Consider the following 17,828-nt stretch of genomic DNA (forward strand, 5'->3'; position numbering starts at 1 on the left):
TTTCTTTCTTTCTTTCTTTCTTTCTTTCTTTCTTTCTTTCTTTCTTTTTCCCTTCTTTTTTTTTCTTTCTTTCTTAATGTATCTCAGATTTAAGAAAAGTCCTTATCAGCTGTACTTTCTCTTCCCTCTTTCTGTTCCCTCTTCATTGAAAAATATTATTGTGATGGTGTTAATTGGGGGAGAGATGACTCTTCCAGGTCAGTCCATTTTTTCTACATAGGAGACTGTCATTGATTGGCCCAGCCTTTGGAGAGAGCTGAGACACAAGGGTGGTGGTTGAAGTATAGGTCTGTGTAGTGTTACGGGTAAAAGGAGTAGTATTCACATTTACCTATTTCTTATAGCTGATGCTTCTTTTAGAAATGTCAGTACAGATAAATACAGCAAAAAATGAATAATCCAAAGTTGTCACCTGCAACCCCTGATGAGCATCTTCACAGGTGCTTTGTGGTCATACATTGGGTGTACCTGCCACCCATTAGTGTGTTCTGCTTGTTTCTCTGGTCAGTAGTCACCTAAGGAAAACATTTCTGTGCTCTCACACTGAACACCAGTCTGAGTTTTCCACCAATCTTCTCATTTGTAGATACCACCTAGATGTCCTGTGATTTAATTTCTGAACTATTTGGCTCAGTACAGATCCCACGTGTTAAGCTCTCAGTCGGAATAGCCCCACATTTCCGAGATGACTGGCTCACCAGTGGTAGGCTAATGAATTACCTGTGCTGTGTAACTAGACTCCAGAGCTCTACCTTCCTCAGCAGTTTGCTTTTTCCAGAGTCTCGTGTTAGACACAAAGAAAGGGTAGATGGAAAGACCCCAGCCCCAGGGCTGCCTTTGTCACACAGGCAGTGTGAACCATTCTCCTGGTACGTGGATGTATCCACCAGCCTCCCTTTTAAGGGATTTTATTGAAGATTCTATTGTTACTAATCTTTAGCTATCAGTACTTGACTCAGTCCTTGATCCTCTCTCCTTCCCAGGGGAAGACTGTATCTAGTCATTTTCCTTCTTTTCTAAATAAGCCAGCCTTAAAAACAAACAATAACAACAATAAAACATGGCAATAAATCATTTGATTTTTATTAGATTTTTAAATCTCTATTCATTTCTTTTGGTGAATCATTAATGTACAAAGGACAATGATATAGTCAGTTATCCTAACTACTTAAGTGTTTAAGAGACAGGGGACTAAAAATGTTTGAGAGCTATATAAAAATGGAGCTGGATAAGAATTTTAGAAATCCTAGCTATGCCTCAGCCATCCTCTTAAAAAGACTGCAGCCTGATAGGGCACAGTGTGAACAGCATGGTAAGTGGTGGACTCAAGTTGTATCTGCTCATCAACACCCAGCAAACCTTGATTGCATTCTGTACACCAGGCACCGGGAATATAGTAGTGAACAAGGCAAGTGTCCAGGAATACACTTATGAAAGCAGCTAGCTACATTCGTGAGGATGCTATAGGTATTCGAGACACAGGAATTTATTGTAGGAGCTCATCGTAGTAGCCTCATGGCTCTCTAGGGTAGTCTGTGTCTGAGAACCTCCACTCTGTGATTCTGTTTGGCAGAAGTATCAGCAACATTTCCTTCCCCTCTTACTGTCTAAAATGTAATGAACTTGAAGGTTAAGTATTGGATTTGCTTTGGACTCAGTGTGAATTAGCCCTCAAAGATCAATAAAATTCCACATTCTTTGCAAAAGCAACAGAGCACACAAATTGGCCTGATGGTGATTTTTTTCAATAATCAATGTCTTGTTTTATCACTTTGTAAGTTTAATTTATTTTAATGCCAGTTTTGAAAACAGATTAAGTCTACTTAATCCATTATGAAGGAAAATGGAATAGTAGCATTGAAGTTTTAAAGAAACAGAGATGGAATTGGGCTGCAGGCATGTCTTGATGGTTAACAGCATGTGCTGGTCTTGCCAAGGATCCAGGTTTGGTTCCCAGAAGTCACATACAACAGCTCACAACCCCCTGTAACTCCAGCTGAGGGATCTGTGCCCTCTTCTGGTTACCACAGACATCAGACACACCTACTGAAATGACTGAAGTAAGGCCATCCTGGTCTGACTCCATTTTGTATTTGCTTAGACAGTTCTCAGCCCCCTGCTTCCTGCCCCCTACAGTCATATGCCTTGGCAGCACATTTGAGGTCTTCATGGCCTTGAGTATGGTCCAGATATATTAACCAAAATAATTGGCAAGATATGTCTAAAGCAACAACTACCCTGTGCAGAAATGAATGTTTGAGTTGCTCTTACCCTCATTGAACTTTGATGTATCTGGGTGGTTCTGCCTTTAGAAATGCTGTATTCCTGGGTTTAGGCCCCAAGATGCTTTTCAAAGGCTCAAGCCCACCTTGGTCGACCATCAGTAGAAAAGACCAAAAACTTCAATTGGCTTAATCAGCATGGTTGTCAATAATTATCTCATGCAAATAATTACCATATGGTCTCCATACATACATGTAACCATACATACATATAAAATAAACATAAATCTTTTTTCAAAGCCAGGCAGTGGTGGTGCACGCCTTTAATCCCAGCACATGGGAGGCAGAGGCAGGCGGATTTCTGAGTTCGAGGCCAGCCTGGTCTACAACGTGAGTTCCAGGACAGTCAGGGCTATACAGATAAACCCTGTCTCGAAAAACCAAAAAAAAAAAAAAAAAAATCATTTTTCAAAGGTGAAATATATATTTATCCAAATGTATTAGTTTTTTCTAGAGACTTTCTTGTATTGTCCCAGTAAGTCTTAGAGTTAATTTTTCTTCATATATACATATGAAGAAAATTATATATGTATATATGTATACATATATGTATATATGGATATTTTCATAACATGTTTTTATTTGAGTACTGTGATTTATGTTCATTATAGTTTTAAAAAATAGTTAACATTTAAAAATTATACCTAATAATCCCATCACAAAACTATTATAATTTGCTTTAAAGTTGAGTGAATTAGATGAGAAAAAATAAAATGAGTGGCATAAAAGAGCACTTCTACTGTAAACCAAACCAGAGTGTAGCCATGTTCTTGTAGATCCAGGTTTCTGTGAGTCACAGTGTGGTTTGGACTCTGACTGGTGCTTCTGGCCTTTCCTAGCTTGTCCTCCCTGCAGCCGTCTGAAGTCTGAGGAAAACTGGAGGGTGCAAGATGGCTGCCCTGCTGTATACTAGCATTTCAACCTCTGTTTTTAGCCTCTCACCTTGAGCAGTCTGGCATGAGCATTTCTCTAAACCATTTATTGATTGCTTGATTGGCCTTATTATGTTAATTATTACACTGTTCTATGGGGAAAAGCCAATTATATTCTTCATTTTTCTACAACATCTTTTTCTAGAAAACTAGTGGCAAGTAAGTTTGTGTGATGCCTGCTCTGAGATAGTTTCCAGTTTGTAAAAAAGTCTTAGAAGACTGATAGTTAATGACTACATCAGGTAATTACTGTAATGATCGATTACATTGTTTTTTTTTTTTTTACATCACAGGCAGTTGCTGGGTACTTTGATATATATTTTGAGAAGAATTGCCACAACAGGGTAAGTGTCATGAGTTATTCATAAGGATTATACAGAGTACTGGGTTAGATTTGTGCCCTAAGGTGTTTGGTCAGAAGCATTTTGCTGTTGTAAGCAGTTGCAGCTTGTATTTGATGTAGTAGATTAATGTGCCATGACATTAAAAATTATATACTTCATCGGATACTTTTGAACTTCACCAACGCAGGTCGTGTTCTCTACTGGCCCCCAGAGCACCAAAACACACTGGAAACAGACAGTATTTCTACTGGAAAAGCCTTTTCCAGTTAAAGCAGGTGAGAAAGCAAGCACAGGCAAAACATTGCCTTCATTCTGGGGAACTGGTGGTCACTCACGTGTCAGTTTACTTAGAAGAACATAGCAGATGCTGAGGTTAGAGGTCTCAGAGCTACCCACCTGCATGTGTTTAAAGTATCTTAGTATTCGATTCCAAACATATTTTAGGGGCTAGAAAGATAGTTCAACTGTCAATAGCATTTGCTGCTCTTCATGTGGACCCTATTTTATATTCTAGCATCCATATCTGGTGGCTCACAACCACCTATAATTCCAACATCAACATTCTCTTCTGACCTTTGTAGACACCCATATATACATAGTATACTGACAGACAGACAGACAGACAGACAGACACACACACACACACACACACACACACACATAAAATAGCTTAAAAATCTATGTTTTGAAATTTTTTCAGTTTTAAGTCATATGAGGTTTAGTGCTTGTTTGGCTTTTGTTTTGCTCTGGTTTTAAGTGCTAGGGATTAAACCTATGGTTTCACACATGCTAGGTAAGCATTCAACCACTGAGTAACATGGCCAACCCTTAACGTCTAATTTTTACCTTCTAAAATAAAGAATATTTATATACCTCAAAATTGTCACAAAATCATAAAAAATAAGATTTATTTTATTATTTTATATATGTGTGATGTTTTGTTTGGATATATGTATGTGTGGTACCTACATACATATGCTGGTGGAGACAGGAAGATGCTGTTGGGGCCCCTGGAAGTGAAGTTATAGATCTGGGTGCTGGGACCAGGTCCCCTTGTAAGAACATCAAGTGGACTTAGCTGCTGAGCTATCTTTTCAGCCTCCAGAAAATGTTTCTTTAGTCAATAACTAGTGAATGATACCATGCAGATATTACTAAGAGAAAATGTTTTATTTCCTTAGTGACTAAATCACTATCAATGTATGAGACTTACTTAGTAGTTACTGTACTTACGGCAACATCATACAGAGAACTACAGTAAAGGAAAGGAAGCTTGCTTCTATGTAGACTCTGGTGGCTGTCACTCTGTGTGCTGTGGCTTCTTCAGCTGTTCTACATATTAGTATATAACTACTCACACCTTTAAACCTCACATAAATGTGGTAGTATTGGAGGAATCTTTTACACCCTCACTTTCTCTCATATCTTTAAATATGTTTATATGCATATTACATACCTGACACATACTTGTTATTGTTTTTGAGACAAAGTCTTACTCTGCAACCCCGGCTGGCCTCAAGCTCAGAGCAATCCTCCTGTCTTAGCTTTCTGTATGCTAGTTACTCTATCTCTTCTTGAATGTAACTGCCACATTTACTTCCCTTGTCTCTGCCATCACTCAGCTTGTTCTTCTGTGGTCGTGTGCTGAGAGACTGTTGAGGACATCCAGGAAAGGCTGGGGAGGGGACATGCAGACTTGAGTGTGCAGCAGGAGCAGGAGCTCTGTTGTAGTAGATGGGAAGTGGCTTGGGACACGTTTGGACTAGCAGGCTGCAAAGGGGTTCATTGTCAGAGATCCTTAATGCTCCTTTTACAATGGAGGAATCTGTGTTCCAATGTTAGGATCTGACGAGACCGAGTGGCAGCTGCATATGACCATTATGCTAGTGCTAAGCTCTGTATCCTCCACTTCCGGACACTGAGACGGCTTTGAGTTCACTGTTGTTGGATAATGGAGTGGGGATGCAGAGGAGGCTGGTAGGGGAAGGCTGCACCCTGCCGGCACCTCACTCCAGCTTTCAGTGCTGTTAATGGGAATGAGACTTTGCTGGTGTCATTTCTCTGAAGGAAGCTGAAGCATAGTACCACTGACCTGGAGAGTGACACAAACCAGGCTCTGGAAGCAGCTTAGCTTTCATTTTTGTAGCTTGTGCTGGCCTTGCGTGGAAACTTGAAGGTATTTCTTATTGTGGCCAGCTGCCATCTTAACACAGGACTTTACAAGTGAGCCCCTGTCGTATATTTTAGACTTGAAGGAGGTAGAAGACAGCCTTTAAGTTTGCTCCTTCAAATTCTCTCTTCTGTAATACGTGGTAACTTATAATTCTCAAGTGTAATACTTGATAACTGGTAAGAATTTGGAATGCTGCCTCTTCTTCCAGTAATCTCTAAGATGACTGCCTGCCCCGTGCTTTACCTCTGGGCTTTTCCTAGTGTCATGAAGCAGGAATGTGATGCTAAGGTTGTCTTACAGCCCGCCTACTTAACACTTTATTGTCCCCTGCTGTGGTAATAAATAGAAGCTAAAACTTAGTAGTAGGATAGAAGTCTAAAGAGGACAAGCAGATGAACCAAGAACTCTGTTCTGCACAGAAGGCTTATAGGAGAACACATAGGATGGGTGCACAAGAGCAGACAGACAGACAGACAGACCAACTAGAGCACTGCAGTCACTATGACCATAGTAGTTCTCAGAGGTCGTAGGCTTCCATCAGTCAGAGTGCTGCCTATATGAGCAGTATTCAGTAGGGACTCACTAGGACTTTGTGGTGGGAATGTGTTATCCCAATCATCTGGGTTACCTGCATGCACCCAGCAAAGCTTCGAAATGAGACTTGTATGAAACTGAACCGCAGGAAGCACCATGATGCACAAAGTCCTCAATAGCTGTTGTTTGTTTATACATCAAATGCAGAAAAAGATGAGTGTATAAAGACCCAGAAATGATGGAATTAGCAGAGACTCACATTCAGCTAGGTCTGTTTTCTATGAGAAGACACCTCACTGTTGAGGTGGAGACAGAGATGTCTTAGTGGAAAGCTGTGGGATTAGTAACAGGACAGGTCATTAAACTTGACCATCTATGAAAGTGCTCTAAAGCTGAGCTGGGTGTTGGCAAGTGCCTGAGGGAGCCGTTTGGGCATTTAGGGTTGTCCTTTGCTTTGTAGTAAGTTCAAAGCCAACCTGAGCTATGTGAGACCCTGCCTTGAAAAAGTCTCTCTCAGATAACTAGGTAGATGATAGATAGATAATAGACTGATAGACTGATAGATGCTTGATTGATAGAGATGATAAACTGATAGATGTAAATGAATGGAAATATCAAAACAAAGGGAAGTTTTAACAAATACCGAGGTTCTCACTGTGTAGGGAAATTCCAAGTGTCCTGTCCTCAGGGTAATAGCAGGAGTCAGTGAGTGAAGCACTGACAAGTAGAGCAGAAAATAGTCTTGATATAATGGCCAAGTCTTTTACTCTTGATAATAACCAGAATCCACAGACTGAAGACATTAAAACTCAAGATAAACACAAACATAAAACAAATAGCATAAACTGCCGATCAACAGAGTAAAGAAAATACCTTCACCAGCCAGATTCCAAGCATAGAGAGGACAAAGAAAGAAAAGCCTCAGGTCCGCATCAGGAAACTGACAAGATGGCTCAGTGGGGACTGTCTACATTCAATCCCTGACACCCACATGGTAGCAGGAAAGAATCAACTCAGATTCTTCAAGTGCACATGTGCACAGACACACGAGATCATGCACACATAGTGATAAACGTGTGTGCCTACATACACACATTAGATAAATAGGTGGAGGGAGGGGGGAAAGATGTAGATCTATAAGAAAAGAAATGTGTGAGGCCTGTACATTATTGAGAAATTAAATTCTAAATGATGGAGAGGCGCGCTGTGTGGTTGGTGCATTCTCTTCACGATGCACAAAGACCAACACACTCAGTGGACTGTAGATACAATCTGCTTTTTAACAAAAACTTCTATTACATTTTATTTATTTCTGTATATTGGTGCACACACTGCACAGTGCTCATGTCACAGCCAGAGGATTTGGGGAGTTGGTTCTCTCAATCCACAGTATGGGTCCCAGGGTTGATTTCAAGTCCTCAGGCTTGGTGGCAATGCCTTTACCTGCTGAACCATAGCGTGTCCTAGAGATATAAATGTAAAAGTCTTAAACAGTAAAACAGTAAACAGTAAAACAGTAAACAGTAAAACAGGTCAGCAGATCATCATTTGAGACTTATGGAGTGGCGGGCTTATGAAAGGGCATGTTAGCAAGACTGAACTGTATGTGCCATCAGAATTTTAAACTCCTCATTGGTCATTTTCATCCAGATAATTCAGACTTCCCCCCAAAGCCATTTATAAAGAAATCTTATCCTTCCTTTCTAGCACCACCCTTTAAGGGCCCCCAGATTAGCTCGGGCTCCAGCTGCATTTTCTGGTTCAGGGGCCTTGTGGTACTTCAGGAACAAACCCAGAGCTTCATAGATCCTTGGCAAATGCTCTGCCATTGAACTACATTTCTGCAGCTCTTAGATGAGTCATTTCTTAGCTCACTGTCCTATTTTCTTAAGAACTTTCTCAGATTTATTTAAGATGATCTTCTGCTCTCGTGGCTTCTGTGTGAGTTCCACTTCAGCTCTGCTCACTTGGGAGTCTTACTGGTTGTCCTCAATTAATGGCTTCCTATTCTGTTCTCCAGGTCAACTTGTGCATAGATCTGCTGCCACATCCCCTCACACTGTGTTGAGTTCTGATGGTGTGCTTGTGACCGTGTATGCTGTACTGAGTTCTAATGGCCTGAGTCCTTAGCCTCTTGTTTTATCTGTTAGTGCTTGTCATATCAGTGTTGCTGTGCGGGTTAAGTACAGTGAGAGAAGCATCACTTGCTGAAGTCCAGTTCTCAGTCACTTAGGGTGGAGGGTGACACCATGTCAAGGTGCTTGACTCACTTCTGTGCGGCCATTTTGCCAGCTCCAGTGTGCCTGGGGTAGAACTGGGGTACTGTGTTGCTAGACTTGAGCAGGTTGTATGGCTGAAAAGAATTTTCTGTGTGTGACTTTATATTCAATACATGGCGTGGTTTTTAGGTAAAGTTAGAACCAAGAGTCTATTTAGGAAATTTAAAAATATATGATACAAGATGTTTGTCTGTCTGTTTCTGTCTGTGTGTGTGTGTGTGTGTGTTTGTTTGTTTGTTTGTTTGTTTGTTTGAAGCAGGGACTCAAGTAGCTCAATCTGGTCTTGAACTCAGAGTCTACCTGAGGATGACTTTGAATTTCTGATCTTTAGTCTCCTCCTGAGTGCTGAGTTTACAGGTGTACAACATCATACCATCAACTAACATGTTGTAAGCATAGCCATGCAGTTATTCTACCTAGACTGTTTCTGTATGCATATGTCTGTGTGTGTTTGTGCTTATATCTTCCACAGTGGCCAATGATGTTTGGCAAACTAGATTTATTCCATGTGAGGGTAGGCTGAATACTTAGAAAGCAGAAAGATGGCTGTACCTGGTGGTTTACACTAGGGAGGCAGGGGCAGATGGATCTCTAAGTTCAAAGCTAGCGTGGTCTACATAGAGTGGTCTAGGCCTGTCAGAGATATACAGAGAGACCCTGCATCCAATTTTAAAAGAAAAAAATAAAGAAAGGAAAAAACAAGGGGAAAAAATGTGAATAAAGAATTTCTCCAACTAAGAATGTGTAAAATAAGAATCCATTTGGCTAAGGAATAAAAGTTCACTAGGTTTTTGTTTTATTTACAAACTAGTTCTAAAAATAATTACAAATAGCTTGGTGGGAGACCTGCCTCCCAGATGGAGAGTTCAGTTGCAGAAGACTTCCTTTCAATGTGTGGTGTTTCTTTACCTCTGAAAATAGTACACAGTTTTGTTAACACAGCTTATACAACAATTTTGTGTTAAAAATCCTGATCTGTGTCATGTTTAAATTTGAAAATATGCTTATGATCTGGCTGTTTCTTTACACAGTGAGCTTACTCATGCTCTTACACACACAGTGAGCTTGCTCAGGTTCTTACACACACAGTGAGCTTGCTCAGGCTCTTACACACACAGTGAGCTTACTCAGGCTCTTACACACAGTGAACTTGTTCAGGGTTTTACACACACAGTGAACTTGTTCAGGGTTTTACACACACAGTGAGCTTGCTCAGGCTCTTACACACACAGTGAACTTCCTCGGGGTCTTGCACACACAGTGAGCTTGCTCAGGCTGTCTCTCTCTGTCCCCCAAGAGCTTGCTGTGCACCGTTCTAGAAGCATCAGTTATTTGTATCTGCCTGACACTGACTAATTACTCTTATCTTGCCCACTGTGCCAGCCTTGCTTTGGCACTTTAGATAGGCATGGACGATTGAAGGGGGCTCAGCAGTATGAATTATGTGTTTACCACTGTGACCCTTCACACTATTTAATTAACTTCAGTATGTGCATATTGCACCCTAATCTTTGAAATTACTGCTATGGAAGAGAGATCTTTTGTTTTATCGTCAAACATGAGAACAGCAGCGATGTCTGCTTCTTATCTAAGGTACTTCATGTTTTTTTTTTTTTTTTTAATTTTTTTATTGGATGTTTTATTTACATTTCATATGTTGTCCCCTTACCCCATCCCCCACCCACCCAGGAACCCCCAATCCCCTCACACCTCCTCCTTCTTCTTTGTGGATGTAACCTCTATCTACCCCCCCACTCCCACCTCCCCACCCTCAAAACTCCCACCCCCTGGGGCGTCCAGCCTTCATGAGGTCAAGGATCTCATCTTCCACCTGTGCCCAGCAGGGCCCTCCACTCTTATATATTCAGCTAAGGCCCTGGATCCCTCCATAAGTGCTCCCAGGCTGGTGGTTTAGACCCTGGGAGCTGTGGTTGGTTGGTATTGTTGCTCTCCTCATGGGGCCACAAATCCTTTCAGCTCCTTCAGTCTTCACTCTAACTCCTCCATTGAGAACCCCATAATCACTTCAATGGCTAGTTGTGAGCATCTGCCTCTGAATATGTCAGACTCTTGAAGACCTCTGAGGAGACATCCATATCAGGCTCTTATCAGCATGCACTTCCTGACTTCCACATCAGCATCTACCTTTGGTGACTGCACATGGGATGGATACTCAGGTGGAAAGGTCTTCAGACGGCCCCTCCTTCAGTTTTTGTCCCTCGCTTTGTCTCCATATTTGCTCCCTTGAGTATTTTGTTGCTCCTTCTAAGAAGGACCGAATCACCCCCACTTGGTCTTCCTTCTTTATGGACTTCATGTGGCCTGTGAGTTGCATCTTGGGCATTTTAAGGTTCTGGGCTAATATCCAATAATCAGTGAGTGAATACCATGTGTGTTCTTTTGTGATTGGCTTACCTCACTCAGTATGATAATTTCTAGTTCCATCCATTTACCTAGGTACCTCTCAAATTCATTGTTTTTAATAGCTGAGTAATACTCCATTGTGTAAATATACCACATTTTTTTAATCCATTCCTCAGTTGAAGGACATCTGGGTTCTTTCCAGCTCCTGGCTATTATAAATAAGGCTGCTATGAACATAGTTGAGCATATGTCCTTATTATATGTTCGAGCACCTTCTGGGTATATGCCTAGGAGTGGTATAGCTGGATCCTCGGGTAATGCTATGTCCAATTTTCTGAGGAACCGCCACACTGATTTCCAAAGTGGTTGCACCATCTTGCAGTCCCACCAACAATGGAGGAGTGTTCCTCTTTCTCCACACCCTCGCCAGCATCTACTATCACCTGAGTTTTTAATCTTAGCCATTCTGACTGGTGTGAGATGGAATCTCAGGGTTGTTTTGATTTGCATTTCCCTGACGACTAAGGATGCTGAGCATTTCTTTAGGTGCTTCTCGGCCATTCGAGTTTCTTCTGTTGAAAATTCTTTGTTAAGCTCTATACCCCATTTTTTAATAGGGTAATTTGGTTGTCTGGAGTCTAATTTCTTGAGTTCTTTGTATATATTGGATATTAGCCCTCTATCAGATGAAGGATTGGTAAAGATCTTTTCCCAATTTGTTGGTTGTCGTTTTGTCCTATTGACAGTGTCCTTTGCCTTACAGAAACTTTGCAATTTTATGAAGTCCCATTTGTCAATTCTCGATCTTAGAGCATATGCCATTGGAGTTCTGTTCAGGAACTTTTCCCCTGTGCCCAAGTATTCGAGGCTTTTCCCCACCTTCTCTTCTATTAGTTTCAGTGTATCTGGTTTTATGTGGAGGTCCTTTATCCACTTAGATTTGAGCTTTGTACAAGGGGATAAGAATGGATCAATTTTCATTCTTCTACATGTTGTCCTCCAGTTGAACCAGCACCATTTGTTGAAAATGCTGTCCTTTTTCCACTGGACAGTTTTAGCTCCTTTGTCAAAGATCAAGTGACCATAGGAGTGTGGGTTCATTTCTGGGTCTTCAATTCTATTCCATTGATCTTCCTGCCTGTCTCTGTACCAATACCAGGTAGTTTTTATCACTATTGCTCTGTAGTACAGCTTGAGGTCAGGGATGGTGATTCCTCCCGAAGTTCTTTTATTGTTGAGAATAGTTTTCGCTATCCTAGGTTTTTTGTTATTCCATATGAATTTGAGAATTTCCTTTTCTAACTCTGTGAAGAATTGAGTTGGGATTTTAATGGGGATTGCATTGAATCTGTAGATTGCTTTTGGCAAGATGGCCATTTTTATTATATTAATCCTGCCAATCCATGAGCATGGGAGATCTTTCCATCTTCTGAGATCTTCTTCAATTTCTTTCTTCAGAGACTTGAAGTTCTTGTCATACAGGTCTTTCACTTGCTTGGTTAGATTCACACCAAGGTATTTTATATTATTTGCAACTATTGTGAAGGGTGTCATTTCCCTAATTTCTTTTTCAGTCTGTTTATCTTTCATGTAGAGGAAGGCTATTGATTTGTTTGAGTTGATTTTATAACCAGCCACTTTGCTGAAGTTGTTTATCAGGTTTAGGAGTTCTCTGGTGGAAGTTTGGGGGTCACTTAAGTATACTATCATATCATCTGCAAATAGCGATATTTTGACTTCTTCCTTTCCTATTTGTATCCCTTTGACTTCTTTTTGTTGTCTTATTGCTCTGGCTAAGACTTCCAGTACTATATTGAATAGGTAGGGGGAGAGTGGGCAGCCTTGTCTAGTCCCTGATCTTAGTGGGATTGCTTCAAGTTTCTCTCCATTTAGCTTGATGTTGGCTACTGGTTTGCTGTAAATTGCTTTTACTATGTTTAGGTAGGGGCCTTGAATTCCTGATCTTTCCAAGACTTTTATCATGAAGGGATGTTGAATTTTGTCAAATGCTTTCTCAGCATCTAGTGAGATAATCATATGGTTTTTTTCTTTAAGTTTGTTTATATAGTGGATTACATTGATGGATTTCCGAATATTGAACCATCCCTGCATTCCTGGGATAAAACCTACTTGATCATGATGGATGATTGTTTTGATGTGGTCTTGGATTCGGTTTGCTAGAATTTTATTGAGTATTTTTGCATCGATGTTCATAAGGGAGATTGGTCTGAAGTTCTCTTTCTTTGTTGGGTCCTTGTGGGGTTTGGGAATGAGTGTAATTGTAGCTTCATAGAACGAATTGGGTAGTGTTCCTTCTGTCTCTATTTTGTGGAATAGTTTGAAGAGAATTGGTATTAGGTCTTCCTTGAAGGTCTGATAGAATTCAGCACTAAAACCATCTGGTCCTGGGCTTTTTTTGGTGGGGAGACTTTTAATGACTGCTGCTATTTCCTGAGGGGTTATGGGACTATTTAGATGGTTTATCTGCTCCTGGTTTAATTTTGGTACCTGGTATCTGTCTAGGAAATTGTCCATTTCATCCAGGTTTTCCAGTTTTGTTGAGTATAGACCTTTGTAGTAGGATCTGATGATTTTTTTAATTTCTTCCGTTTCTGTTGTTATGTCTCCCTTTTCAGTTCTGATTTTATTAATTTGGATACTCTCTCTGTGCCCTCTGGTTAATCTGGCTAACGGTTTATCTATCTTGTTGATTTTCTCAAAGAACCAACTCCTGGTTTTATTGATATTTTGTATTGTTCTTTCAGTTTCTATTTGGTTGATTTCAGCCCTGAGTTTGATTATTTCCTGCCTTCTACTCCTCCTGGGTGTATTTGCTTCTTTTTGTTCTAGGGCTTTTAGTTGTGCAGTCAACTTGTTAGTGTGTGCTCTTTCCAGTTTCTTTTTGTAGGCACTTAGAGCTATGAGTTTTCCTCTTAGCACTGCCTTCATGGAGTCCCACAAGTTTTGGTATGATGTGTCCTCATTTTCATTGAAATCTAAAAAGTCTTTAATTTCTTTCTTTATTTCTTCCTTGACCAAGTCATCATTGAGTAGAGAGTTGTTCAGTTTCCATGTGCACATGGGTTTTCCATTGGTTTTGTCATTATTAAAGACCAGTCTTATTCCATGGTGATCTGATAAGAGGCAAGGGATTATTTCAATCTTTTTGTATCTGTAGAGGCTTGTTTTGTGACCAATTATATGGTCTATTTTGGAGAAGGTACCATGAGGTGCTGAGAAAAAGGTATATTCTTTTGTTTTAGGATGAAATGTTCTATAGATGTCTGTTAAGTCCATTCGGTTCATAACTTCTGTTAATGTCAAAGTGTCTCGGTTTAGTTTCTGTTTCCATGATCTGTCCATTGCTGAGAGTGGGGTGTTGAAATCCCCCACTATTATTGTGTGAGGTGTAATGTGTGTTTTGAGGTACTTCATGTTTAATGTTCCTACCAGTATTGTGAGTTCTTGTTATTATTTGAAACGAACAGTTTCAAATAAAGTCAGTTAGTTTAACAATTCTATTGGGTGTATAATTTTTTCTGTACTTTTTATTGGCTTTATGTCTTTGAGATAGTCTCAATATCTATAGTCCAGTATCTCCTGCCTAAGCCTGCTGAGTGCTGGGATTATGGCTGGGTCACTGCCCAGCTTTGTGCTTGTATATATAATTTGCATTTGTCTGATTACTAATGGCATTTTCATCTTCTACTGGAATTTGTATCCTTTGTGAGAATTTGGATTTTTGAGGTAGCCTCACTATGTATCTCTGCCTGGCTGGACCAGGCTAGCTTTGAACTTGCCATCCTCCTGCCCCTGCTTTTGCCCCTTAAGTTTTTGGCAATAAACAGGTGCTACCACATCCTGCCCTTTTGCTTGGTTTTTCGGTGAGTTATTTGTTGTAAGAATTGTTTGTGTAAATGGAAACAAGTTCTTTATCAGATTGCTAATCTCTTCATTCCAGTTCCTGCCTTGCCTGTCCAAATAATAGAAAATTGTAATGAGTTTCAGCATGTCTGCCATTGATAGCATGTGCTTTTCTTAAAACTTGAGCCGATTCTGACAAGGATGCTGTGTTTCTTCTGGAACATTCACTGTCGCTCTCCACACTTAGGTCTGTGATCTACTTCGTGCTCATTAAGAGTTAGTAATCTATCTTTTCAGTTGTTCCATCTTCATTTCTTGACAGAACTGTCCGTCTCCCATTTAATTACCTTGGCTTCTTTGTCAAAATCAATGGGCCATATGCATACAAGCGTCTTTCCAAACACACACTTGGTTCGTTTGATCTATGTGTCTGTCCTTAAGCCAGGAGGACACCATCTTTATAAAATGTCGAGTCCTCTTACTTGTTCAGATTCTCCTTACATATAAATTTAAAGGCATCTGAATTTCTGCTCTTAAACTCCACTGGGTGTTGGCAGGATGTGCTGAGTCTATAGATCAGAGGGGAGAGTGTGGTCCTCAGAGTGCTGAGTCCATCCCCTGAGCATGTCTCCTCGTTCATTTTGATCTATAGCAGTGTTTCATTGTTTTACATAAATACATAGCATAAGTTCCATTTTCTCTCTGTTTAATTTACCATGAAGTGGTATCACCTTCCCAGTTTCTGAATCAATAAATGATAAATTCAGACCAGTTTTATTGGTATAAAATAAAAGCTTAAAACTACAGAAGTAGTTGTTTAGTTGGTAGTGTGTCTGCCCTGCAAGCTTGAGGACCAGAGTTGAAATCCCAGTACCTGTGTAAAGAGCCAAATATGATAGCACATATAATTCTGGTGCTGAAGAGGCAGAGACAGCTTGATCCTTGCCACTCAAAGAAACAAGAAAGTTTGTCCCAGAAGTGATGGTACATTCATTCTTTTTTTTCCCAACATAGGTGGGGTTGGGGCAGAAGCATGGGGTTCTCTGTGGGTTCAAGGCCACCTAAAGCTCCATAGTGAGACCCTGTCACAGAAAACAAAAATAAAATTAAGTAGACCTGGCAACTGGAGAGGGACAGTCAGTTCTCTTTGTAACCCCTACTAAGTAGGCCATATTCCATATAAGGACACACACACACACACACACACATCTAAAGATACATAAGCTGTACAAATTGGACTTGAGGGGTTTTTTGTTTTTGTTTTTGTTTTGTTTTTTGTTTTTGTTTTAGAAAAGAAAAAATAAGAAAAGAGAAAAACTGGGCATTGTAGAGCAATGAGTCCCAGCACTCAGGAGGCAAAACTAGTGGATCTCTTTGAGTTCAAAGCCAACCTATTACATAATGAATTCTAGGAGTCTGTCTCAAAAATAACAATAACACCACCAAAAGGTAACGTGGTTGGGTGGGAAGAGAAGGGAGAATGGATCTGTGAGGAGTTGGGAGAATAGGGGTGAATATGATCAAAACATAGTGTATGAAACTCCTAAAGAACTAATACAAATTTAAATCAAATTTAAATGGGGAGCTCCTGATAACCTAATGCAAAGCACAAGGGAAGTGGATATTCCTATCAGTTATGTACCAGTGATTGACCTGTGCTTGGTGGAGTGTCTGGAACCATCTGAATAGGAATCATGGTTATTCCTGTTGTTCTTGAGCATGGCAACCTGAGGTAGTTTTATGTCATTTTTTTTAGTAATATAGAAAAAAGGCTGAGTGTATTGGCTCACACCTGCAAGGCCAGCCTTGGCTGCATAGTGAGTTCCAAGTCAGCCCTGGGCTACAGAGTGAGAACCTGTCTCAAATAATAACAATCATAGGATAGAGGAATATATTAGGTATCAGAGCCACAGCCATACATTAACTTACACATCAACATAGAAGTCTCTTTTAAGTTTTGCCAAATGGTTTGAGCCCTGGCCACACTGTTTCTTCCATTGTTCTATGAGTCTTGCATAACTGCAAAGACACATGCAGTATATGAGTAATGAAATCATCATATCCCAAGAAGTGCTCTGTTTGTTTTAATCTTGTATTGGAGTGGAGGAGTAGAGTAGTACAAGGCTTCTGGTTTCTAATGAGGTGTATATTCAGTATTCAGACAGTTTTACACGCACGCACGCACGCGCACACTTGTAATTCTTCCTTCCATCCTGTGTCAATCCATGTTGTGAAGCCGTGCCTGGGGCTGTGGTGTGATCTTATTAAAGCAGGGATGCTGAGGCTGTCATTGTCAGCCTTACTTTGTTGCTTTGATAACTCTGCAAAGAAATTTCACACTAGAAAGGCATGGAGACATCCCTTTGAGTCTTCAGGAAAGTCTGGCTTTGCCCTGCCGTAGGTGTTGGTGGGCAGAACTGTTGTGTATTCGTGGTTGTACCTCTGTAGGTTCTTCTACAGTGACAGGACACTGAAGGTCAGCAGCCATGGCTTGTGCCTCTGTTATCACAGAAAAAGAGAACCACTGGGTGTTGTGTTCCACTAGCCTGTTTTCATCAAATGCTGTGCCTTTCTTTGTAGGTGAAGCCTTGAAAGGAAAGATCACAGTTCACAAGAATAAGAAGGATCCTCGTTCCCTCATTGTGACCCTGACTTTGAACAATTCAACCCAGACTTACAGTCTCCAGTGACAGTCATGGTCTCCAGCTGCCACAAAGTCTGAAGCACACCCAACTGTCTGTCTTTAATGTGGGATAGGGCAGTCATTGGGAGGGGCGGGCTCCATGGGGCTGTAGCACGACTGGTCCTGGCCCTGCAGCTTCTGGGTAGTAAGCCTAGATAAAGCAGAGAGCTCAGTGGAGGATCCTGCCCTCCTCCCTCCTACTGCTTCTGCTCCTAGAGACCCTAGTCACAGAAGCCTGCTTGGCCAGATTAGCTGAAGAGATTTCCTCTCCTGCTAGACTGAGAGTCATTTGAATTGGCTTACTTTTGGAACAGTAATAGTCCTGGTGTGTGTGTGTGTGTGTGTGTGTGTGTGTGTGTGTGTGTGTGTGTGT

General features: G+C 40.7%; 1 protein-coding gene across 2 annotated transcripts in view; it reads left to right on the forward strand.

Moving 5' to 3' along the window:
• Window positions 1-17,818, forward strand: part of Prmt3 (protein arginine methyltransferase 3) — an 88,913-nt gene extending 71,095 nt beyond the window's left edge. For both annotated transcript variants that reach the window (XM_028787446.1, XM_028787448.1), the window contains 3 exons: window positions 3,508-3,558; window positions 3,746-3,833; window positions 17,353-17,818. In XM_028787446.1, coding sequence (XP_028643279.1) covers window positions 3,508-3,558; window positions 3,746-3,833; window positions 17,353-17,462 — 249 coding nt within the window. In that variant the 3' untranslated portion in view covers window positions 17,463-17,818. The remainder of the gene's footprint in view (window positions 1-3,507; window positions 3,559-3,745; window positions 3,834-17,352) is intronic.
• Window positions 17,819-17,828: the final 10 nt, after the last annotated feature.

Source organism: Grammomys surdaster, unplaced genomic scaffold, assembly GCF_004785775.1.
Source record: "Grammomys surdaster isolate TR1022 unplaced genomic scaffold, NIH_TR_1.0 125635, whole genome shotgun sequence".
Classification (NCBI taxonomy): Eukaryota; Metazoa; Chordata; class Mammalia; order Rodentia; family Muridae; genus Grammomys; species Grammomys surdaster.